This window comes from Geotrypetes seraphini, chromosome 4 (genome assembly GCF_902459505.1).
Source record: "Geotrypetes seraphini chromosome 4, aGeoSer1.1, whole genome shotgun sequence".
NCBI classification, from domain to species: Eukaryota; Metazoa; Chordata; class Amphibia; order Gymnophiona; family Dermophiidae; genus Geotrypetes; species Geotrypetes seraphini.
Window position 1 is genome coordinate 142,046,672 of NC_047087.1, and position 26,495 is coordinate 142,073,166.

General features: G+C 48.5%; 1 protein-coding gene across 2 annotated transcripts in view; it reads left to right on the top strand.

Moving 5' to 3' along the window:
* Window positions 1–26,495, top strand: part of LRRC29 (leucine rich repeat containing 29) — a 155,066-nt gene that overhangs the window by 111,436 nt on the left and 17,135 nt on the right. For both annotated transcript variants that reach the window (XM_033942430.1, XM_033942429.1), the window contains exons 4-5: window positions 644–859; window positions 24,751–24,960. In XM_033942430.1, the coding sequence (XP_033798321.1) occupies window positions 644–859; window positions 24,751–24,960 (426 nt within the window). The remainder of the gene's footprint in view (window positions 1–643; window positions 860–24,750; window positions 24,961–26,495) is intronic.

The following is a 26,495-nucleotide window of genomic DNA, read 5'->3' on the forward strand; positions in this document are numbered from 1 at the left end:
ACTGAGGTGACATTGCATATTTTAAAGTCATCTGCCTTGACATCTTTGAAAAAATCTGAAACTCATAAATGATAATTAACATTTTCTCTGCGTAGTGTGCTTTGTGGTTTTTTAAAATTTTATGTTTACAGTTATGAATTAATAAGATATTGTGTGTACATGAAAAATGAATGGAAGAAATTGGGGGTGGGGCTAGGGCGTGATTGGGGCAGGTCTAGGGCGGGATTGGGGGGCAGGTCTGAATATTAATAGATGTCCCGTTTCGATGAAAAAATAAATGGTCACATTACTCATGCACCCTATTTCTCTGAGCGAAGCTTGGCCTTCCAGGTACTATAGTCTGAAAACCAATGTAACAATTGGTTGAAATAAACTGGGTTCTCAGCCACTAATTGTCTCTTAATAAATGTGCCAAAAATGGGAGCTAGTAAAGTTCTATTAAAATTAAAGTAATTTGTTCAAAATGGCAGGTTTCATAAGTTAAATGAAAGGGAAACTGAATTAACCTCTTAGCTGTTGGAAGGATGTAGTCTCTCCAGAACAAAGTGGGTTGTTTTAATTAGAGACAGTATTCAGTGACTATTGATGTGTCTTATTTTCTGCACTCCCAGTTGCTTTTCATAACTCTCTATCTCTTCAATAGGATATATCTGTTGTCTCATTGGCTGGATCACTAGGTGCTTATTTGCGTATCTTAGACCTTTCCTCCTGCATGACCCTCACTGATATTAGTATCCAAGCAATCTCTACCCACCTCAACCGCCTGACTATCCTGCGACTTGCTTGGTGTAAGGAGCTGACAGACTGGGGCCTGCTGGGAATAATGAACCCTGACAAGGAACTTAACCCAAATACAGAGGTAAAATTCCAGCTGTTTTTACAGATTACTTCCTTTTTTTCAGCATAACATCTCTTTATGTTGTAATTTATTATAGTGCATTTTTTTTCTTATCCCAGGACAAGCAGGCATGATATTCTCACATGTGGGTGACGTCATCTACGGAGCCCCGGCGCGGACAGCTTTTCAAGCAAACTTGATTAAAGTTTCAAGTTTGCACACTGCACCACGCATGTGCGTGCCTTCTCGCCCACTAGAGGGCGCATCCCACCTCGTGGTCCTCAGTTCAAATTTTTCCGCGGAGCAAGAAAGCCCTGTGGATCTGAGCTCCAGTGTTTTTGCCTTCTAGCTGCCGCGTTTAGTTTGTTTTCCTTCGAATTAGTTCGCGGTGCTGTTTTTTCTTTTCGTTTCCCTTCAAAAAAAAAAAAAAAAAAGTCTTTCGTTTTTCATCGGGCTCCGGGGGCTCCCGGAATCCGTGGCCGCGGGACGTCGGTACGTTCCCGGCCTTCTTCTTTTTCTTCGTGGATGTCCCGTCCTGTTACGGGATTCAAAAAGTGCAGCCGGTGCGAGAGGTTGCTTTCCATCACTGACCCTCACCGGTGGTGCATTGTCTGTCTTGGGCCCGAACATCCGACAGACTCGTGTGATCGCTGTGCTACCTTCCAAAACAGGGCCCTCCGTCGCCGTAAGGCAAGAATGGCCAAATTGTTCGCCGCCGACGCGCCGCCTAAGGCCTCGACGTCGGCCTCGGCTTCGGCCCCGGCCTTGACCTCGGCCTCGGCGTCCTCGGGGGCCTCGGCCTCGCCTCGGCCCTCTTCCTCGAAGGCGTCGTCAGTGAAGCAAGCTTCGGGTAAGTCCTCTGTTCCATCCCCTTCAGCAAAGAAGCCATCCTCGAGTCAGGCCAAGGCGGGTGGGTCGACCCTGGCCCCGCATCGGACCTCGACTCCGCACACCCCGAGGGAATACTCGAAACCGAGGTCGCCCTCCAGGGAGTGTGCCCCGGACTCGGAACTCCCCACCTTCGTGGGGATTCCGGCCTTCCAGGATCTCCTCCGAGCTCTGATCTCATCGGAGCTGTCGGGAGCCCTGGAAGTGTTGCAGCGTGCTGCGGTTCCGGCGGCCTCGACCTCGGCCGGGGCGCCTTCGGTCTCGGAGGCCCCGGCCTGGGCTCCCTCGGAAGCCCCGGCCTCGGCGACCTCGGCCTCGGGTACGGTGGCCCCGTTCGCCTCGGTCTCGGCCCCGCCCCGGACCTCGACCTCGGGAGAACCCCCTGAGCGGAGTGTAAGGCCCAAAGAAAAGTTGCGCAGAGTGCGCCGTCTTTCCTCCTCTTCCTCCGGGTCTTCCAGACACGCCTCGCCCTCGACGCGACCTCGGACGGGGCGTCGATCGAGGAAGTCTAAGCGGCCCCGAGGCTCGCCTCGGCGCGACCGTTCCTCGTCGTTCGGGGGCGAGGCGCTGCAGGTGTCGGAGTTGCGCCTCGACAACCCGAGGCTCCTCCGCTCACCTCATGGGAAGTCTTCCCGGGCCGCCTCGCCGAGGAAACGGGAGAGTGTCCCACGAACCCCGGGATCCTCACCCAAGGGTTCTGCGAGGAGGATAACTTCCCCTTCCCCCTCGAGGGCCCTCGAGAGGGGATCCTGGGATTCGGGATCGGTTAGGGATCCTCATTATTCCCATGAGGCCTCCCCCCTCTCCTCGGTGGGGCGGTCGAGAACCCCGTCCCCCCAGGCTAGGCCGTCCTCATTTTCATCCTTCGTTCAGGACATGGCCCAAGCCCTGGGGATTGACCTCATGGTAGGCTCTCGGTATTCCAAAGAATTTTTGGAGGAACAGGACCTCCCCACTCTTCCTAGGGAGGTGCCTAGACTCCCTCTCAACAGTGTCCTTCTGCAAACCTGGCTGAATAACTTGTCAAACCCTCTTACAGTCACGTCTGTGCCTTCAAAAATGGAATCGAAGTATAGGACGATTCCCCCTAAAGGGTTCGATAAGGCGCAGCTCTCACACCAGTCTCTTCTGGTGGAGTCTGCTCTTAAAAAATCACAGCCCTCACGGGTTTCTGCGGCGGTTCCACCAGGCAGGGAGGGGCGGACCCTGGACAAGTTTGGCCGTCGCCTCTATTCAAATTCCCTGATGGCCACCAGGGTTCTAAATTACGCCTTCACCTTTTCCTCCTATTTGCGTGGTATGGTGAAGGACCTTCCTCAATATCGAAACTCGTTACCGGACTCCCAAAGAGCAGGATTCGATAAGTTTATGTCCAACCTGTCTCAATTGCGGTTGTACCTATTCCACGCAGTGTACGACGCCTTTGAGCTGGTTTCGAGGGTGTCGGCCCTCTCGGTGGCCATGCGCCGCTTGGCCTGGCTTCGCACCCTCGACATGGACCCAAACCTGCAGGAACGCCTGGCAGACTTGCCTTGTGTGGGGTCCGAGTTATTCGACGAGTCATTGGATGCGGCGACCAAACGCTTGTCGGAACAGGAGCGCTCTCTAGCATCCCTGGTCCGCCCCAAACCTAGACCCCCGCCGCAGAAACCCTTTCGGCCTCCGCCGCGCCGATACCCTCAGAAGTCGACCCCGGCTTTCTCGAGACCGCCTCCGAGACGTCCGTCTCAGCGAGGCAGAGGGGGACAAACCCAAGCCCAGGCGCAGGGCCCTTCTAAGCCCGCGCCTTCCTTTTGACGGGCTGAGCGGACGGGGCGGGTTCCCCTCCGCACTTTCACAGGAACCCCTTCCTATCGGGGGCCGTCTTCGGTCCTTCCGGGAGGCATGGACCGGGATTACCTCAGACGCTTGGGTGCTCCGGATCGTCTCCGAGGGCTACTCGCTCAACTTTGTGTCCTCGCCGCCGGACAGTCCCCCAAGTTTAGTCCCCTGCAACCGTTCGCAGCTACCGACCCTTATAACCGAAGCCAAAGCCCTCTTGAAGCTTCGGGCGGTCGAGCCGGTCCCCAAGGACCAGTGGGGTACGGGGTTTTACTCCCGCTACTTTTTGGTCCCAAAAAAGACCGGGGACCTGCGCCCCATACTGGACCTCAGGAAGCTCAACAAATTCCTGGCCCGGGAGAAGTTTCGAATGCTATCTCTCCCGGTTTTGTACCCCCTCTTGGGGGAAGGGGACTGGATGTGCTCCCTCGACCTGAAGGAAGCATACACCCATGTTCCGGTGCACCCCGCCTGTCGAAGATTCTTACGATTCCAGGTGGGGGACCTCCACCTCCAGTACAGGGTACTGCCCTTCGGCCTGGCCGCGTCCCCACGAGTATTCACGAAGTGCATGGTGGTGGTTGCAGCAGCCCTCAGGTCACGTGGACTCCATGTGTTCCCTTACCTGGACGATTGGCTCATCAAAGCCCCGACCAGGGAGGGGGTTATCTCAGCGACCCGACAGTCTATTGCCTTCCTGCAAACTCTCGGGTTCGAGATAAACTTTCCAAAGTCTCAGTTGAGGCCGTCGCAGTCTCTTCAATTCATAGGTGCGGTGCTGGACACGGTGCGCCTACGCTCCTACCTGCCGACCCAGCGGTTGGAAACCTTGGTACGGATGAGCCGCCAGGTCTCTCAACTATCGAGGGTGTCGGCCAAGCGCATGATGATGCTGCTGGGCCATATGGCCTCGACGGTACATGTCACGCCGTTTGCGAGGCTACATCTGAGGATCCCTCAGTGGACCCTCGCGTCCCAGTGGCGTCAGGAGTGCGACCCGGTGTCTCGCCTCATTTCGGTAACTCCGCCCTTGCGGAAATCGCTGCGTTGGTGGACAGACTCTTCAAATCTGTCCATGGGGCTATTGTTTCGCACTCCGCCTTTTCGCAAGGTCCTGACCACGGACTCCTCGGAGTACGCGTGGGGAGCCCATCTCGACGGTCTTCGCACGCAGGGCCTGTGGTCGACAGAAGACCGTCAGTGTCATATCAACGTGCTAGAGCTGCGAGCCATCTTCCTAGCACTTCGAGCCTTCGTTCACATATTGCAGGACCAGGTGGTCCTCGTCCGCACGGACAATCAGGTGGCAATGTATTATGTGAACAAGCAGGGAGGAACGGGGTCATGGCCCCTCTGCTCCGAAGCTCTTCGCCTCTGGGAGTGGGCGGCCTCCCGGAACATCTTCCTCCGGGCGGTCTACATCCAAGGAGAACGGAATTGCCTGGCGGACAAACTGAGTCGACTTCTGCAACCGCACGAGTGGACTCTACACTCAGCAGTTCTACGCGAGGTTTTCGCTCGCTGGGGAACGCCACAGGTGGATCTGTTTGCCTCTCCGGAGACACACAAACTACCACTATATTGTTCTCGGATGTACTCGCAGGACCGTCTGGAAGCGGATGCCTTCCTACTCGACTGGGAAGGGAGGTTCCTGTATGCATTCCCTCCGTTCCCTCTGATCATGCGAACGTTGGTACACCTAAAATCGTCCACGGCCACGATGATTCTCATAGCACCTCGGTGGCCGCGTCAGCACTGGTTCTCCCTGCTGCTCCAGCTCAGTGCCAGAGAGCCTCTTCCCCTGCCTGTCTCTCCTTCTCTGCTGTCTCAGAGTCAAGGATCCATGTTACATCCCAATCTGCAGTCATTGCACCTGACAGCCTGGTTTCTTGTTCCCTGACTCCTCCGGACCTGTCTCAATCGGTGAAGGAGGTGTTGGAAGCCTCCCGCAAGATCTCGACGAGGCTTTGCTATGCGCAGAAATGGACCAGGTTTTCCACCTGGTGCTCGTCTTTTCACCTGGATCCGGTATCAGTTCCGGTATCCTCGGTTTTAGAATATTTGTTTCATTTGTCGCGCTCCGGCTTGAAAACCACTTCGGTGCGGGTTCATCTCAGTGCGATTTCTGCTTTCCACCAACCTCTGGAGGGACGCCCTCTGTCACTCCATCCCTTGGTGACACGCTTCATGAAAGGGTTACTCAGGGTTTGTCCCCCTCTTAAGCCTCCGTCTGTCGTGTGGAATTTGAATGTGGTTCTGGCTCAACTGATGAAACCCCCGTTTGAGCCACTCAACAAGTCCCTCTTGAAATTTCTGACTTGGAAGGCGGTGTTTCTAATTGCCCTCACCTCCGCCAGGCGGATTGGGGAGTTGCAGGCCTTGGTTGCGGACCCTCCTTTCACTGTCTTTCATCACGACAAGGTGGTCCTCCGCACCCATCCTAAGTTTTTACCTAAAGTGGTTTCTGACTTCCACCTCAATCAGTCCATTGTCCTTCCTGTGTTCTTCCCGAAGCCCCACTCCCATCCTGGCGAGACGGCGCTTCACACGCTTGACTGTAAGAGGGCGTTGGCATATTATCTTCAACGCACCAGGCCTCATCGGAAGGTTCCTCAATTGTTTTTGTCCTTCGATCCCAATCGATTAGGGCATCCAGTTTCCAAGCGCACTCTGTCTAACTGGTTGGCCGCTTGCATTTCCTTTTGCTACGCTCAGGCTGGCCTTCCTCCCCCGGGTCGAGTCACGGGGCACAAGGTCCGAGCGATGGCAGCTTCGATAGCTTTCCTCCGATCCACCCCGATGGAGGACATATGTAAGGCTGCCACTTGGTCTTCGGTTCATACATTCACCTCTCATTACTGTCTGGACACTTTATCCAGGAGTGACGGCTGGTTTGGCCAGTCAGTTTTGCAAAATCTGTTTTCCTAAATTGCCATCCTCCCACCTGCCCTTTTTTGGTTAGCTTGGAGGTCACCCACATGTGAGAATATCATGCCTGCTTGTCCTGGGATAAAGCACAGTTACTTACCGTAACAGGTGTTATCCAGGGACAGCAGGCATATATTCTCACAACCCGCCCGCCTCCCCGGGGATGGCTTCCTTGCTAGTTATGGAACTGAGGACCACGAGGTGGGATGCGCCCTCTAGTGGGCGAGAAGGCACGCACATGCGTGGTGCAGTGTGCAAACTTGAAACTTTAATCAAGTTTGCTTGAAAAGCTGTCCGCGCCGGGGCTCCGTAGATGACGTCACCCACATGTGAGAATATATGCCTGCTGTCCCTGGATAACACCTGTTACGGTAAGTAACTGTGCTATTTGTCTTTCCTTGGTATATGTGTGATAATTACTTATTTTTTAACTTGTAAACCACCATGATTTTTTATGGGTAGGAATGGATGTATGAATGAATGAATGAATGAATAAATAAATAACTGACATTTAAGAGTTTTATTAAAGCTTATTAAAAATTGTGTACTAATGCACCATCTCCAAGAACAAGCAGGCATTATATTTTCAAATCTGGGTGATGTTATTCACAGAACCTGGCACAGACAGTCAAAAAGTGTACACTTCAAAACTTTAAGACCATCTTTACTGTGTGCTTGCTGATGCCTTCTCGCCTGATTCCAGCTCATGGGACCTGAAGTTGTTAGTTTTCTGAGGAGCTGAGAAACTGTTTTAGAGTCTCTCTCTAAGCGTATCAAACTTTCTACTTTTTTGTGCTTTCCCATTCTTTTTTTTTCTTTAGTTTTTCTCATATTTTGTTTTCTATCATTTCTTTCCTTTTATCAAAAATTTTCATTTTTTTCCAACTTTGAGTTTTTCAGGCCTTCCAGCAGTTTTCAGCCCATTCCCACACCTGGGAATTAAGAACATAAGAACATAAGATGTTGCCTCCACTGGGTCAGACCAGAGGTCTATCCCTCCCAGCGGTCCGCTCCCGCGGTGGCCCACCAGGACCTTGACCTGTGAAGTGATTTCTGACCATTTTTATAACCTACCTCTGCTTCTATCTGTACCCCTCAATCCCTTTATCCTTTAGGAACCTATCCAAACCTTCCTTGAACCCCTGTACTGTGGTCTGGCCTATCACAACCTCTGGAAGAGCATTCCATGCGTCCACCACCCTCTGGGTAAAAAAGAACTTCCTAGCATTTGTTCTAAACCTGTCCCCTTTCAATTTCTCCGATTGACCCCTAGTGCTTGTGGTTCCCCACAGTTCGAAGAATCTGTCATTCACTTTCTCTATGCCCTTCAGGATCTTGAAGGTTTCTATCATGTCTCCTCTAAGTCTCCTCTTCTCCAGGGAGAACAGCCCCAGCATTTTCAACCTGTCAGCGTATGTAAAGTTTTCCATACCTCTTATCAGTTTAGTCGCTCTTCTCTGGACTCCCTCGAGTACTGCCATGTCTTTCCTGAGGTACGGCGACCAGTACTGGACACAGTACTCCAGGTGCGGGCGCACCATTGCACGATACAGCGGCATGATGACTTCCTTTGTCCTGGTTGTGATACCCTTTTTGATGATGCCCAGCATTCTGTTTGCTTTCTTTGAGGCTGACGCACACTGCACCGATGGTTTCAATGTTGTGTCCACCATCACCCCTAGGTCTCTTTCAAGGTTGCTCACCCCTAGCAATATTCCCCCCATTTTGTAGCTGAACATTGGGTTCTTTTTCCCTACATGCATGACCTTGCATTTTTCTATGTTGAAACTCATTTGACACTTTTTTGCCCACTCCTCCAGTCTCGTCAGGTCCCTTTGCAGGTCTTCACAATCCTCCGTGGTTTTGACCCTGCTTCAGAGTTTGGTGTCATCAGCAAATTTAATGACCTCACATTTCGTCCCCGTCTCCAGGTCATTGATAAATATATTGAACAGGAGTGGTCCCAACACCGATCCCTGAGGAACTCCGCTCGTGACCGATTGCCAGTCTGAGTAATGCCCTTTTACTCCAACCCTCTGTTTTCTGCCCACCTGCCAGTTTCTGATCCATCGGTGTACATCCCCTTGTACCCCGTGATTCCACACCTTCTTAAGCAGCCGTTCGTGGGGTACCTTGTCGAAGGCTTTTTGGAAGTCAAGGTAAATGATGTCTATGGCTTCCCCCTTGTCCATCTGGCTGTTTATTCCCTCAAAGAAGTACAGTAAGTTCGTGAGGCACGACCTACCCTTGCAGAAGCTGTGCTGGCTCGCCTTTAGTAGTCCATTTTTTTCTATGTGCTCGCAGATTGTGTCCTTGACCAGTGCTTCCATCATCTTTCCCAGAACCGAGGTCAAGCTCACCGGCCTGTAATTTCCTGGGTCTCCCCTTGATCCCTTCTTAAAGATGGGCGTGACATTTGCTATTTTCCAGTCCTCTGGGATCTCCCCAGTTTTCAAGGATAGATTACATATTTGACGAAGTGTTTCCGCTATTTCGTTTCTCAGTTCTTTTATTACCCTTGGGTGGATGCCGTCTGGACCCGGTGATTTGTTGCTCTTCAGTCTGTCTATCTGTCGGAGGACATCCTCTTGGCTCGCCTCTAGTTGGACCAGCTTTTCATCGTGGTCTCCGTTTATGATCTCCTCGGGTTCTGGGATATTCCATCTACTCGACCTCCTCAGGCCATTGAGCCCTTTGACTTCTCATCAGCAATTTTACCATCGATGTCACAGACTCCTAGCAGCTTCCAGTGGTGCACTCGATATCAAAGGACCATTTCAGGTTCAGACCTACATAACTGGTGTGTTCAGTGTCTAGGTCCGGATCATTAAGACATCTCTGCTCTTGTATGCAGAAGAGGTCGCTTAAAGCCAGGAAGTTACAATTTTAGAAACTTTTTGATACAACTTCAGGAACATCGAGTATTGCTGGAGACTCCGACAGTGACACATACACACATTGACACTCACTGGCCACATTGACAATTCATTCTACCACTTTATCATCTGTACTACCATCATTAGGGGAGCCTCATAAGTGAGCTAAGAAGCATAAACATGTCTCCCCCTCAAAGTATGCATCGGCATTGTCTCAAGCGTCATCTTCATTGATGTACTCCAAGTGTCAATGCACTGATGCTCAATTGCAATTGCTGCAATTGGTGTCTCTCTTGAGGCATACCACGACATCAAGATCCCCAACTCATCAACACCCAACGCAGCCAGTGCCTACTGTACTCTTGTCAACATTGGCACTGGTGCCAGCACTGCAAGAACAGCTTCAAGCGCTGCTACAGCAAGAACTAGCTGGGATACTGCAGTCGCATCCCATGCAGACTTCTGAATCAACTCTCCTGGCTCCAGTCCAGTCAGAGCACCACCCATGCAGTTCATCGAGACATCAATCTTGGACTCCACAATGTCAAGAATTTGCATCAAAGAGACATGCATCACAAGCATCGTCTTCCAAGGAGCAGAGCACACCAGCATTCTTCATCAACATTCTTCATCCCACTCTTGACGTTCCCCTTGACATTTCATTTCCAGAAGAGCTGACATCGAGGAATATGAATCAGATCTGTTACCACGCTCTTCCAGTGTCTACCCAGAGTTCTTTGCTGATTAGTCTTATGGGATACTGTTGGATCCTTTCCCGCTTCCATCTTGATACAGGTCCCCTACTGAAAGTATGTCTCTTACCAATGTTATCAGACAAATGGGGGGAAACGTTTTCTATAAACATATAGTTGGAAGCAGAGCCTTGGGCAGAACTGGAATTAAATAGATAACTCATTATTATCCCTCCCAATCTCTGACCAAGACTTCCTCGCAGTGGCGTACCTAGCATATGTCACAAAATACTCGGAGTTGTGAAAAATCAAATATATATGGTAAATACACTTCCACAAAATTATGAATGCAATGATGTCATGCAAAATAATAACAATAATAATAGCCAGTACTGCTTCAGTTTGGGAGAACGTTCAGATAGAACTAGAGGAAAAGCCTCAGACAGGGGCCCTCCCACCACCACAATGGTGGAAAAGGTGGTTGGGTTGGTAACCTCACTGGCAAAAACCTCTATAAGACTCCCAATTTCAAAAAACTGTAAGCAGGACTGTCTTTGCTGGATAGAAGAAAAATTTCTACTTATCTCTTCGATCGGTACACCGACGGTGGCCAGCGTTTCACTAACTTGCTGCCTCAGGGTGTAACAAAATCCGATCAAAACTTAAAGCAGGACGCCGTAACGTCTCAATGTGATCACATTGAGACGTTACGGCGTCCTGCTTTAAGTTTTGATCGGATTTTGTTACACCCTGAGGCAGCAAGTTAGTGAAACGCTGGCCACCATCGGTGTACCGATCGAAGAGATAAGTAGAAATTTTTCTTCTATCCAGCAAAGACAGTCCTGCTTACAGTTTTTTGAAATTGGGAGTCTTATAGAGGTTTTTGCCAGTGAGGTTACCAACCCAACCACCTTTTCCACCATTGTGGTGGTGGGAGGGCCCCTGTCTGAGGCTTTTCCTCTAGTTCTATCTGAACGTTCTCCCAAACTGAAGCAGTACTGGCTATTATTATTGTTATTATTTTGCATGACATCATTGCATTCATAATTTTGTGGAAGTGTATTTACCATATGTACCTAGCATATGTGACACCCGAGGCCCATCATTTTTTGACATCCCCCCATCTGTACAAAAAACATGATTTTTAGCAACAAACCACACGTCACACATGAGTACCTAGGAAAAGGCAGCATCTTACACATGCAGTGAGCAGTACAATATCAATACACCCATTGTAAAACTAAACAAGCCAGACTAGTACAGATCAATCCTGCAGTCAATCCTAACAAAAAACCATGTCTTTCGAACACACAGAACACAGAAAACACCTTCGCCTAGTATGGAATATGTCATCACAAACTAACCCCTCCCCCTTTCACAAAACTGTAGTGTGGATTTTAGCAATGGTGGTAACAGCTCTGACACTCATAGAATTCTGAACATCAGAGCTGCTACCACCATGGCTGGCGCTAAAAAACGCTCTACAGTTTTGTAAAATGGGGGATAAAATAGAAATACATAGACAAAGGTTAAATTGAACCAGTAAGAAGCTGGGCTTTGCATACAGTGCACCACAGAAACAGTGACACATGTCTCCTAAAGCAATAAATAAATAGAAATTTTTTTTCTACCTTTGTCTTCTGTGGTTTCTGCTTTCCTCATCTTCTTGTAACTCTCTTCTTTCCATCCACTGTCTGCCGTCTCTCTTCCCCTATATGGCATCCTCTCTCCTTCTATGCCCCTTCCAGAAACTGTATGCCTCCCCCTTCCATCTCTCCTTTCACCCCCATTGGTCTGGCATCTCTCTCCTCTCCTTCCCTCTCCCACACCTCTCCTCTGCAGTCCCTTTCCCTTTTTTCCCTCATTTTCCTTTTCAATTTATTTTCTGCATCTGTTCTTACTACCCTCTCATAAATGTCCTTTTTTACTGTCTACCTAAAGCTTGCCACCTCTTTCCCTCACCCCTCCAGTGTTTCCCTAACTCAATCCTTTTCTCCCCATCATGTGCCTTCCTTTTATTTATCCCCTCCTTCCATCATGTACCCTCTTTCTCCAACCCTTCCATCTAGTACCTTCTCTTCTCTCTGTCCACTTCCATCCAGCGTCTGCTCCCCTCTTTCTCTCCTCCCATTTCTTTTCTGCATTTGCTCCCTTATCTCTTCCATCTGCACTTCCATCCAGCATAGGCTCCCCACTACCATCCAATGTCTGCCCTTTCTCTCGCCATCCACCCCTCTTCAATCAGCATCTGCCCCTTTCTCTCCCTCCAATATCCTTCCCCCTTATGTCTCTCCCCTTTCTCTGTACATCAATTCTATCAGCACCACACTTCCATACCACCCTTCCCCCTTTCTTTCCCTCCACCACTCTTCCATTCCAGCAATCCTGCTCCTTTCTCTCCCTTCATGCAGCAAGGTCCCACGATAATTGTAGCTGCCGGCTGCCAGTCCACCCCACTCCAACGTACTTGCTCTGGAGCGGCCTCAGCAGCCGCATGCTGGAAGGTCCCGCGATGACTCATCTTCTGACTCTGCTCCAGAAGAAGTAAGTTACGACGGAGGGGGTAGGCCCGGCAGACGCAGGGAGTTGTGGCAAAGTCCTGCAATGACTGCGTCTGCCGGGTCCACCCCCTCCGACGTAACTTACTTCTTCCAGAGCAGAGCCGGCAGACGAGTCAGCGCGGGACCTTCCTGCACCTCAGCACGGCTGCCGACTCTGCTGCAGAGAAAGTAAGTCAGAGGTAACATGACCATTTATTTTTTTCATCAAAAGGAGACATCTATTAATTGACTGTGTATCCTTTCGTTCATTTCTTTCTTTCTGCACTCAGGCCCAACAATTGTCCCTTTCTATTCCCTCCCTCCTTCCTTCCCATGTCCTTAGTGCCTCAGTGCCTGATTTGCTACATACAGCTCAAATTGTAATAGTGATTTTGAAGTCAGATTCATACTATCATTAATCAGTGTTGAGGCCAAGATCTTAGTGCCCCCAGTGCCTCCATTCTGTGTCCTTAGTGCCCCCAGTGCCTCCGTCCCATGTCCATAGTGCCCCCAGTGCCTCCTTCCTGTGTCCATAGTGCCCCCAGTGCCTCTGTCCCGTATCCATAGTGCCCCCAGTGCCTCCGTCCCGTGTCCATAGTGTCTCCAGTGCCTCCTTCCTGTCCATAGTGCCCCCAGTGCCTCCTTCCTGTGTCCATAGTGCCCCCAGTGCCTCCGTCCTGTGTCCTTAGTGCCCCCAGTGCCCCCTTCCCATGTCCTTAGTGCCCCCAGTGCCTCCTTCTCATGTCCTTAGTGCCTCCATCCTGTGTCCATAGTGCCCCCAGTGTCTCTGTCCTGTGTCCTTAGTGCCCCCAGTGCCTCCTTCTCATGTCCTTAATGCCCCCAGTGCCTCCATCCTGTGTCCATAGTGCCTCCAGTGCCTCCTTTCCGTGTCCATAGTGCCCCCAGTGCCTCCGTCCCATGTCATTGGTGCCCCCAGTGCCTCCATTCTGTGTCCTTAGTGCCCCCAGTGCCTCCGTCCCATGTCCATAGTGCCCCCAGTGCCTCCTTCCTGTGTCCATAGTGCCCCCAGTGCCTCTGTCCCGTATCCATAGTGCCCCCAGTGCCTCCTTCCTGTGTCCATAGTGCCCCCAGTGCCTCTGTCCCGTATCCATAGTGCCCCCAGTGCCTCCGTCCCGTGTCCATAGTGTCTCCAGTGCCTCCTTCCTGTCCATAGTGCCCCCAGTGCCTCCTTCCTGTGTCCATAGTGCCCCCAGTACCTCCGTCCTGTGTCCTTAGTGCCCCCAGTGCCCCCTTCCCATGTCCTTAGTGCCCCCAGTGCCTCCTTCTCATGTCCTTAGTGCCTCCATCCTGTGTCCATAGTGCCCCCAGTGTCTCTGTCCTGTGTCCTTAGTGCCCCCAGTGCCTCCTTCTCATGTCCTTAATGCCCCCAGTGCCTCCATCCTGTGTCCATAGTGCCTCCAGTGCCTCCTTTCCGTGTCCATAGTGCCCCCAGTGCCTCCGTCCCATGTCATTCGTGCCCCCAGTGCCTCCATTCTGTGTCCTTAGTGCCCCCAGTGCCTCCGTCCCATGTCCATAGTGCCCCCAGTGCCTCCTTCCTGTGTCCATAGTGCCCCCAGTGCCTCTGTCCCGTATCCATAGTGCCCCCAGTGCCTCCTTCCTGTGTCCATAGTGCCCCCAGTGCCTCTGTCCCGTATCCATAGTGCCCCCAGTGCCTCCGTCCCGTGTCCATAGTGTCTCCAGTGCCTCCTTCCTGTCCATAGTGCCCCCAGTGCCTCCTTCCTGTGTCCATAGTGCCCCCAGTGCCTCCGTCCTGTGTCCTTAGTGCCCCCAGTGCCCCCTTCCCATGTCCTTAGTGCCCCCAGTGCCTCCTTCTCATGTCCTTAGTGCCTCCATCCTGTGTCCATAGTGCCCCCAGTGTCTCTGTCCTGTGTCCTTAGTGCCCCCAGTGCCTCCTTCTCATGTCCTTAATGCCCCCAGTGCCTCCATCCTGTGTCCATAGTGCCTCCAGTGCCTCCTTTCCGTGTCCATAGTGCCCCCAGTGCCTCCGTCCCATGTCATTGGTGCCCCCAGTGCCTCCTTCCCGTGTCCTTAGTGCCCTCAGTGCCTCCTTCTTATGCCCCCCCCCCCCACTACCTTCCAGATTTTGGCCACCCACAAAGCCAGCCTGCCTGTCTACTTATCTCCCTCCCTCCCTGCTGCGCTAAAGCCAGCCAGCTTGCCTGCCTACATCCTGCCCTCCCTGCCGCAGGGGAAAAAAGAAAAAGCACCTCTCCCCTTCCATTCCCCCAGCCGCGCCGCTACAATCCTACCTCCCCCCGCCGACAAGAAGTCTTTCCGACGTTCCGGGCCAGCCAATCATTGCCTGTCTGGCCCGGAACGTCCTCTCCGACGTCAGAATTGACGTCGGAAAGACTTCTTGTCGGCGGGGGGAGGTAGGATTGTAGTGGCGTGGCTGAGGGAAAAGAAGGGCAGGAGGACCCGGACCTGGCCGGCTGTGCACCCCCCCCCCCATGCTGTGCACCTGGGGCGGACCTCCCCCTCTTGGTACGCCACTGCTTCCTCGACCATTGGAAAACTATCAATGAACAAACCCTAAACAACCTAGCCCCACTCAAATGCCCCACTCTGCAGCAAAATAATCTAAATATCATCAGGAAAGTGGTTCAATTTGGCACTTATGTCCCTAAAAAGAGCTTGCTGACAAGCTGAGCGCTACTGGCGTAAACACCTGTCCCCAGAAAACAAGACTAAGTGGTACCATAAAATCCTAGAACATAAATCACCATTGATGCAAAAGAAGAAAGAGTACCACTCTAAAAAGATCAACACAGAAGATAATCTTAAAATCAACAAACTGTTCTCAGTAAATAGATAACCTTACCAACATAAACAAGATCACAAATAGTAACAACCCCTCTATTCTGACAGTCCCAGACCTAGTCAATTATTTTAAAACTAAAGATTCAATCCACATGAGACCAGCTACCCCCCACCAATCCAGCCCCCACCAGTCGAATGCATAGGTATCCACTCCTTCCCACACACATGATCCGGTATCTCTCCCTCTCCTTCCTATCCTTTGCCCCCTCCCAAAGTCTGGCATCTTTCTCTTCGCTCCTTGCTCCATGAACTATAGTCTTCCAACCTTTTGGCAGCATCAGTAATCAAGGCAGCCTCTTCTGCTGGCCCCATATGTTGCCTCTCTACAGAAGTTCCTGGATGCTGCAGAGGAAAAGCTTGCTGGGGCCAGCAGGAGGTAAGGTTGCCTTGATTGTTGATACTGCCGGAAGGTCAGAGGACTGCAATGTGTGTGTGTGTGGGGGGGGGGGGGGCAGGGAGAGAAGGGAAAAACACCGGACTGGGAGTGAAAACCAAGGATGTTAAATACTCAGAGGGAAGTTACAACATTAAACAATCTGCATAGCTCTTGAGCTCCATTTTAACAGGTATGCGGGAGTGCTGAAAAGTTCTCAGCCCAACCAAGAAGGGAATGATGTAGATCCATTAAACTTTCAAGTTATTCCACATATTCACCCCTAAGTTCAACACACTTAGTACATCATGTCTGAAGTTTCTGTAACCCTTCCAAAAATACTCTGAGTGATTCAGAGGTGATTGCAGCAGCGTACCAGTATTTCAGTGTCCAGAAATCAAATTGTCACCCTTTTAAGTTCTTTTTAAGATTTGGAAACAGAAAATAGTCATATGGAGCAAGATCTGGTGAGTAGGATGGATGGTCTATGCAATGATACCCCAACCGCTTTAAAACATCCATCATTTTGCCATCCTTGTAACCTGTCGCATTGTGTTGTGGTGATGATCCATGTGGGGACGAACAACATGAGTAGCAGGAACTACAACAGAGAAGTACTGAAGGACAAGTTCTGGATGCTAGGAAAGAAGCTGAAGACAAAGCAGAGGATAGCATTCTTAGAGAACCTGTTGGTACCCAGGGCCGACGAGAAGAGGCAGATAGAGCTGCAAGCAGTCAATGTGTGGATGCGGCGCTGGTGTGAGGAAGAAGGATTCCACTTTGTGCGCAACTAGACGACGTTCGAGGGGAAGAGCAAGCTATACAGGAAGGACAGACTCCACCTCAGCAGAGATGGAATGAGGCTTCAGGCAAGCAATATCAAGAGAGAAGTTGAGAAGTTTTTAAACTAGGAAGAAGGGGAAAGCTGACAGTCAACCGAGAGAGAGAGTTGATGGTTCGGAAACCGATATACCCAGAGGATACCGTGCAGGAAGATAGAGGAAAAGACTCACCAGATAACAGGCAAGACAGATCAAAAGGGACACAAGAGGGAAGGAAATGCAAAAAAGGAACAGGCCACAAACTCAAGTGTATGTACACGAATGCAAGGAGCCTAAGGAATAAGATTAGTGAATTAGAAGCTATGGCACAAAGGGATAACATGGACATTATCGGCATCACGGAAACATGGTGGACTGAGGAAAACGTCTGGGACACTGTGCTACCGGGATACAAACTATACCTCAGAGACAGAGTGGCTCAAAAAGGTGGGGGCATTGCCATATACATCAAAGAGGGAATTGAATCTACTGAAGAGAACACGCCATAACTGACGGATAAATTAGAATCTCTATAGGTCAAAATTCCGGGAACAAATGGACTGGAAACGAAGATCGGCATCTACTACCGACCCCCAGGGCAGTCTGAAGAAATTGATGGAGAAATGACGGATGAGATTAAATGCAACTGAAAGGGAGGCAACGCAGTTATCATGGGTGACTTCAATTATCCGGCGATAGACTAGAACCTAGGCACCTCTGGCTGCAGTAGGGAGACCAAGTTCCTGGATGCTGTAGATGATTGCTTCCTGGAACAACTCGTCAAGGAAAATACGAGAGGAAATGCAATTCTGGACTTAATTCTAAATGGACTACAAGAACCGGCACAAGGTGTAGAAGTAGAAGGGATGCTGGGAAGCAAAGATCACTATATGACCTGCTTCAACCTGGACACAGGGAAGAAATATCGGTCCAGAACGACGGCCACAGCGCTGAACTTCCGAAAGGGAAATTATGAAGGGATAAGACTCATGGTGGGGAAGAAGATTAAGAAGAGGATAGGCACTATAAAAACGCTAGAGCAAGCTTGGTCCCTTTTTAAAGACACATTCAACGAGGCACAAAATCTACATATACTGCGAATCAACAAAGGATCCAAGAGGAAAATGAGCAAAGAACCGCCGTGGCTCACTGTAGAGGTGAAGGTAGCAATCAGAGACAAGAAAACTTCATTTAAGGAATGGAAAAGCTCGAAAACTGGAATAAGCACAAACATCAACGCAGGTGCCACAAGGCGATGAAAGGGGCCAAAAGAGACTATGAGGAAAATATAGCCAAGGAGGCGAAAAACTTCAAGCCGTTCTTTCGATATATTAAAGGGAAACGACCCGTGAAGAAAGCGGTGGGACCGTTGGATGACCGTGGAATAAAGGGAGTGCTAAAGGAAGACAAAGAAATCGCCAACAAACTGAACATATTTTTTGTATATGTATTTACCGACGAGGATATACACAGCATACCGGAACCCATCAGGCTATATGCTGGAAACAAAGAAATGAAACTGACAGGGTTGACGGTCAGTCTAGATGAGGTATGCAGGCAGATTGATAGGCTAAAGAGCGATAAATTCCCGGGACCGGATGGCATCCATCCGAGGATCATCAAGGAACTGAAAGGGACTATAGCTGAATTGCTTCAACTAATAGCCAATCTGTCGATCAAATCGGGAAAGATTCCGGAAGACTGAAAGGTGGCGAATGTTACACCGATCTTGAAGAAAGGTTCGAGGGGGGATCCGGGTAAATACAGACTGGTGAGTCTGACCTCGGTACCGGAAAAGATGGTAGAGGCGCTGATAAAGGACCGCATCATTGATCATCTTGACAGACATGGGCTGATGAGGACCAGTCAGCACAGTTTCAGCAAAGGCAGATCGTGTTTGACGAATTTGCTGCACTTCTTTGAGGGAGTAAACAGGTAGATAGACAAGGGCAACCCGGTCGACATTGTATATCTGGATTTTCAGAAGGCGTTTGACAAGGTTCCACATGAACGACTACTTCGGAAAATTGTGAGCCATGGAATTGAGGGTGAAATACTCACATGGATTAAAAACTGGCTGGAGCATAGGAAACAGAGAGTGGGGGTAAATGGACAATATTCAGACTGGAAGAGCATAACAAGTGGGGTGCCGCAGGGTTCAGTGCTGGGACCCGTGCTGTTCAACATCTTTATAAATGATCTGGGCATTGGTACGATGAGTGATGTGATTAAATTTGCAGATGATGCAAATTTATTCAGAGTAGTCAGAATGCAAGGGGATTGCGAAGATCTGCAACATGACATAACCAAACTTGAGAAATGGGCATCGACATGGCAAATGAGATTCAACATGGATAGGGTAAAGTGATGCATGTCGGTAACAAAAACCTCATGTACGAATACAGGATGTCCAGGGCGGTACTTGGAGAGACCTCCCAGGAAAGAGACTTGGGAGTTCTGATCGAAGAAGCCGTCCGCGCAATGTGCGGTGGCGTCGAAAAGGGCAAACAGAATGCTAGGAATGATAAAGAAGGGGATCACAAACAGATTGGAGACGGTTATCATGCCGCTGTACCGAACCATGGTGTGCCCTCACCTGGAGTACTGTGTACAGCACTGGTCGCCGAATGAAGAAGGATACGGTACTACTCAAAAGGATCCAGAGAAGAGCGACTAAAATGGTTAAGGGGCTAGAGGAGTTGCCGTACAGTGAGAGATTAGAGAAACTGGGCGTCTTCTCCCTTGAAAAGAGGAGACTGAAAGGGAACATGATCGAAATGTTCAAGATACTAAAGGGAATAGACTTAGTAGATAAAGACAGATTGTTCACCCTCTCGAAGGAAGGAAGAATGAGAGGGCACTTTCTAAAGCTGAAAGGGGATAGTTCCTGCTAAACTGAACGTACACAGGTGAGGCTGTACTCAATTAGAGCACTGGTCTGTGACCTGAGGGCCGCCTCATGAGCGGATTGCTGGGCAGGATGGACCACCGGTCTGACCCTGCAGCGGCAATTCTTATGTTCTTATGCAGCTTCTCGCTCCTATTTTCTTTTAATGACTCCTTTAATCAGCACAGCAATAGTATTCTGCATTAGCTGTTTGGCCCCTTGGAAGATGGTCAGTGATTACAGCACCTTCATCCCAAACCACTGTGGCCATGACCTTTCCTGCTGACTTTTGTGTCTTGAATTTCCTTGGTCTTGGAGAACCTGAGTGCTACCATTGCATGGATTGTTTTGTTTCAGAATCATAACCATGTTTCATCAACAGTGACTATTTCTAAAAAGTTGCACCAGCTCACTAAAAATGCTGCAGAATCAATTTGGAAGTATCTACTTGATGTTTCTCATCAGCATTCAAACATTTGGGCACCCACTTGGCAGACAGCTTCTGCATAACCAGCTGCACATAGATTGTATATCCAATACATTCCCTGGATATCTGTAGTGTCTCAGCAGTTGTTATAGCCGATGTTCGCCAATCAGCCAAAATCAGGTCATGGACATGGTCAACAATTTCAGGAGTTGACACCGTTTGAGGCCTCCCAGACCTTGCTGCATCTTCGGTCTCAGTCTTCACAGTGAAAGTTTGCACACCACTTTTTTACTGTGAGATATTATGGACATTTGTCACTCAGTGTTTGCATCTTACATTTATAGGTTTCCTTTGGAGTTTTCTTCTGCAGGAATAGGAACTTCATGACTGCTCGGAGCTCCACACTTAAAAATTCCACACTTTTTGTTGACATGATTCAGTCAATGATCTGAAACAATGTCAAAACATAACATTACAATTCTGCAAATTGGTACTTTGCAAAATAAAATAACACTCTTTTCAGCTACAGTGGCAAAATAACACTCAGGGCTCCTTTTACGAAGGTGAACTAGGGCTTTAATGCGCAGAATAGCGCGCGCTAGCCGCTACCGCCTCCTTTTGAGCAGATGGTAGATTTTTGGCTAGCGTGTGCTATAGCGCCGCTAATCCTGTGCGTGCGATAAAACCGCTAGTACACCTTAATAAAAGGAACCCTCAATTTAGGAAGTTGGTTGGGCTAAACTTTGCAGCACCTCTTCGTACAGACTGTGAAATGGCATGGAACAAATTTTGCAATGTGATATGCTCTATAAATGCTAATATTATTGGCTTCATTAAAAAGGAACTTACTGCTGCTACTACTATTTATCATTTCTATAGCGCTGCCAGACATACACAGTACTGTACATTAAATTTCAGGACTGATTTGATGAAAATGACACAGATCTCAAGATTTTAGCCAAGATACGTATGGTTTGTGTTTCTTGCAATGTTTACAAGTCCAGGGGAAAGAAAGGCACATTTGATTTGGGGTGTACCTTATGGAGATAAGAAGTCCATAATTCTCTCAAGCAGCTTTTTAGTAGCTAATCCTGGAAGTTATGGTACATACCATTAGGCATTGCTATATTAATTAAAATATATGAAGATGGGGCACATTTGATTTGGGGTGTACCTTATGGGGATAACAAAGGAAAAGGGGAAAATAATAGGTATTAGTAAGATGGAAGGAGTGGAATACAGCAGAATGATCTAGCTGTTCAGTTGTTCTTTTCCCAGTCTGGTTTTCAGGATTCCCACAATGAATATGCACAGTGGATGCAGTGCATGCAAATAGATCTCATGCATATTCACTGAGAAAATCTGACTGGGTTGTGGCCCTTGAGGATCCATGGTCTAGCTATATAAATGAAAAAAAAAAAGGAAAAGACAAAACATGTAAATATTTGATTAGATATATTGATTTATCTGAATAGCAGGACACTACAGGTAACTTCCTCAGAGGTATGAGGATCTCTGCTCATGAATGATGCTAGTAAAGCTAATGAAGAAGTTGTCTGTTCTGGGGAATTAGCTCAGTAGTAGTCAGCCTGGATGGCCCCACAGTTCGGGCAACACCAAGCTAACTCCAGCGATGAAGAGTCCTCCATCTTCTGTCACCCTCCCGCTGCCTGCACGGAGTCTGGAGTCTATACCAGGCCCAGCACTGGTGCTAGCTTAGACTCGAAGGCTCTGCATCAGATATCTGCTCATGAGGCCCTGTTGGTACTGCCCCTCTGACGCAAACATGTCAAAGTGGGTGAAGCCGAAAGGGCCTTCCTGAGCGCGTGAATGTGTAGGTTCTCCGTTGAAGTTAGCACCAGGGCCAGTCCCTATGTAGAACCAGATTCCAGTTCAGGCAGTGGTAAGGCGGCAGAAGGAGGATGGTTAGAGGAAGAGAAACAATTGACTTCCTGGGGGGAGGAGGGAGGGAGCAATGTTGGTCTGAGGGAATGGAGAGAGTTGGTAAGGCTGGCTGAATGGATGGATGTGGAGAAATGCTGGACATGGATGGAGGAGAAGGGGAGAAGGGATATGCTTATGGGATAGAGAGGAAAGGAAGAAAGAGGAGGAAATGCACATGGATGGAGGAGAGAGAAGGGGACTGAAGATAAAGGGAAGACATGCACATGGATGAAGAGGAAAAAAAGAAAGGAAGAAGGTGCACATGAATAAAGTGGAATGAAAGAAAATAGAGAGAGGAGATGCACATGGCTGGAAGGGGAAAGATGCATGTGGATAAACTTGGGACACAGAAAGGAGGGAGGGAATAGAAAGGGAGAATTGTTGGGCATGAGTGTGTGAGTGAGAGGGAAAGAGTGCACATGGGAAAAGGAAGAAAGACGAAAATTGTTGGGCATAGAGAGAGAGAAGAATGAGGTAGAGATGCATTGGGAAGAGAAGGATGAGAGGGAGAAATGTTGGATATGGTGGTAGAGAGGGAACAGAGGGACAGATTGAAAGGGATGCAAAGGGGAGGAATGTTGAACATAGTGGTGGAGGGAATGGAGAGAGAGATGTAGCATGTTCTGGAGAGGGGTGATAGAAGGAGAAATGTTGGGCATGGGGCAGGTGGGTAGTGGTGAAAGATGCTGCACATGCTCCGGGAGATGAGAGAGTGAGAAATGTTTGATGTGGCAGTAGAGGGGGTGGGAGAGAAGCACCATGGATCTTTCTCTCTTTTCCTACTCCCTTTGCAGCAAGGGAGGAAATGAAAGACAGATGAACAGTGAGAGAGAGAGAGGGAGACATATTGCCAATGGGGGTGGAGGAGAGATGAAGAAAGTTGGAATCATGGAGGAACAGAGAGAGATGTTGGATGAGGAAGGGAATGAGGTCCTGAGGAAGGGCATGAGATCCGGAGGAGAGGAAACATGCAGGAGGCAGAAAGAAAGAAATGTTGGATGCAGAGTCAGACGAAATGCAACCAGAAACTAATAAAATCACCAGATAAAAAAGGTAGGGAAAATTATTTTATTTTCAATTTAGTGATCAAAATGAGTCAGTTTTGAGAATTTATATCTGCTGTCTATATTTTGCACTATATTTGTCTTATTTTTTTGTAGCTGTTCCTGAGGCGACATTGCATATTTTAAAGTCTTCTGCCTTGACCTCTTTGAAAAAAAATGAATATAAATGATTAACATTTTCTCTGCGCACAGTGTGCTTTGTGTTTTTTAATTTTGTGGTTACCATTATGTATTGTTAATAAGATTATATTGTGTGTATATGAAAAATGAATGGAAGAAATTGCATTACAATTAGTACTATTATTATGGGTCAGGGGAGGAGCTTGGGCAGGTCTGAGGCGGAGCTTGGGAGGGGGTTCTCAGTAGATATTTGTTAGACTTAGGGGGTACTTGACTTGAAGAAACTGGCCTAGAGGTTCTTTTCATTAAGCAACTAGTCATCAGGGGACTCTTATAATACTCTCTGTGCTTGGCCCCATTTGTGATGGGAGCTCACCTTCATCCTACTTGATTAGATTTATTGGCTTGATTTGTCCATCCATTGCTTAAAGATTTCAGCAGAGATTTCATTAGCCCAAAATGCCTTGGTCTTTCATTTGCTTGATAGTTTTCCTCATTTTATCTAGGGCTAGGGAATTCCACATGTTTTTCAGGTATTGCAGGATAGACTGTTGTGGGATAGATTTTCAGTAGTACACCTAACTAAAAAGTTAGGTGGAAAATTATAAGAACAGAGTAATTTGATTTTCAAATACAAAGTACCTGCCTAACTTCCCCTTTTATCAAACTGCACGAGAAGTTTTTAGTGCAGGCCAGCAAGGTAAATGCTCTGATGCTCAGGAATTCTGAGCATCGGAGCATTTACTGCACCTGTAGCGTAGCTTGATAAAAGGAGCCTTGATTTTTTTTTTTACATAAGAACATAAGCATCGCCTCTACTGAATCAGACCACTCCCAGCAGTCCACTCCCGCAGCGTCCCCCCAGGTCAAATGACCTGTAAGTCATCTATTACTCTACTTTTAATTAATTTAATTATATACCACTTATATATTGGCTTTGAATATCAAGTTGACACATGCATAATTTTACATTTTGCAAAACAGGACAAGTATGCTATTTTTGACTATTTAAATTACACAGATAAATCTGTAATATGCTCTCTAGATTGTCTCTCTTTTTTCTACCTACTTTATGCATATATAGGCAGCTTATGTGTACAAATCGTAAGATTTTGAAAGTAGAGCTCTATATGTGCAACAGAAATAATGCTGTGATAAAGAAATTAATGATGACCACAGATTCAGCAAGAGGAAGGTAGATGTGTTTGGTGCTGTTGATTACTAGATATACTATATAGGTAGGAGCAGTGGTGTAAGGGGGGTGGGAGGGGGTCGGTCTTCTGGGACGCCAACAACCCTCCTCCTTTCCGCCCCCTCCCTTCCCACTCCTTCCCCTGCTGTGCACGCGCCCCTTCCCCAACCCGGTACCTTTTTAACTTCAGTGTGAGCAGCCACCAACTTACTGCCTGCCTTGGCTTCAGCGCTCTCTCTCTGACATTACATCACTTCTTAGGCACGGGTCCTGGAAGTGAAGAGAGAGCGCCAAAGCCGACATGGGTAGTAAGTTAGTGGTGGCTGGCGCTGAAGTTAAAAAGGTATGGGGAAGGGGCAGGTGGCGAGGGGGGGGGGCACCACTCACCCTTGCGACGCCACTGGATAGGAGCCATATAGCCTCTTGTTCTGGTCTAGAGTTTAAGCTGATGATTTTACAGTCAATGAGTCTGCCAGTTTTTTTTCTGTGTGTTGACAGAAGGACAATGGACCTGCATTTAGCCGAAATTTTGGGAACATGGGTTTCTTCACACCTCCACAGTATTTGGACGAGAAGCCCAGGTTATTAACAGATTCAGATCTGGTGAAATCTCGTGAGAAGCCCAGCCCATCTTTGAAATCCTTACAGTGTTTGCAAGAGCTTGACTTGACTGCATGCAGCAAGCTCACTGATATCAGCATCACACAGGTAAAGATAGTAACTACTCACAGAACTAATGATACCAACAGCACTCAAATGAAGAGAATGCCCTCTTTCCCTGAAGCAGTGATGCTATCGTCACTCACATAATGGTTTATTTAAATTTGCTATACCTCCCTATGCTAACTTACAAATCAAAGTGAATAAACAAAGAGAAAAAGGAAAGAAACTACAATAATCATTCGAGATTAATCATTGCTAAAGTTTGCTGAGAAAAGAGCATATGCGATATAAAATTTATAAGGACAGGAGGGTGGGGTAGAGAAAAAAAGGGAAGGGAAGCCCAATGCGGAGGAATGTAAGGCCAATGAACTGAAAAACCTGCTGGAAGAACCATGTTTTCAAGTTGGTTTTAATTTTTTTTTTAAATGAAAGTTCTTGTCTGATGAAAAGAGGTAGGGAATTCCATAGTGATGGGGCAGTAAAGAACATAAGAATTGCCGCTGCTGGGTCAGACCAGTGGTCCATCGTGCTCAGCAGTCCGCTCACGCGTCGGCTCTATACGACAACTCCTCCAGCCCCTTAACCATTTTAGTCGCTCTTCTCTGGACCCTTTCGAGTAGTACCGTGTCCTTCTTCATGTACGGAGACCAGTACTGGACGCAGAACTTAAAGTGAGGGTGCACCATGGCCCGGTACAGCGGCATGATAATCTTCTCCGATCTATTCGTAACTCCCTTCTTTATCCTAGCATTCTGTTCGCCCTTTTCGTTGGCGCCGCACATTGCGTGGATGGCTTCATCGATTTGTCGATCAGAACTCCCAAGTCTCTTTCCTGAGAGGTCTCTCCAAGTACCACCCCAGACATCCTGTATAAGTGCATGAGATTTTTGTTACCGACATGCATCACTTTACACTTATCCATGTTGAACCTTATTTGCCGTGTCGATGCCCATTTCTCCAGCTTGATTATGTCACGTTACAGATCTTCGCAATCCCCCTGTGTCTTCACTACTCTGAATAACTTCGTATTGTCCGCAAATTTAATCACCTCACTCGTCGTACCAATGTCCAGATCATTTATAAAGATGTTGAAGAACGCAGGTCCAAGCACTGAGCCCTGCGGCACCCCACTGGTGACGCTCTTCCAGGCGAGTATTGTCCATTTACCCCCACTCTCGGTTTCCTATGCTCCAGCCAGTTTTTAATCAACGTGAGTATTTCACTCTTGATTCCATGGCTCACAATTTTCCGAAGTAGTCATTCATGTGGAACCTTGTCGAATGCCTTCTGAAAATCCAGATATACAATGTCGACCAGGTCACTCTTGTCTAACTACCTGTTTACTCCCTCGAAGAAGTGAAGCAAGTTTGTCAAACAAGATCTTCCTTTGCTGAAGCCCTGCTGGCTGGTCCTCATCCGATTGTGTCCGTCAAGGTGTTCAATGATGCAGTCCTTTATCAGCATCTGTACCATCTTTCTCGGTACCGAGGTCAGACTCACCGGTCTGTAGTTTCCCGGACCTCCCCTCGAACCTTTTTTGAAGATTGGCGTAACATTCGCCACCTTCCAGTCTTCCGGAA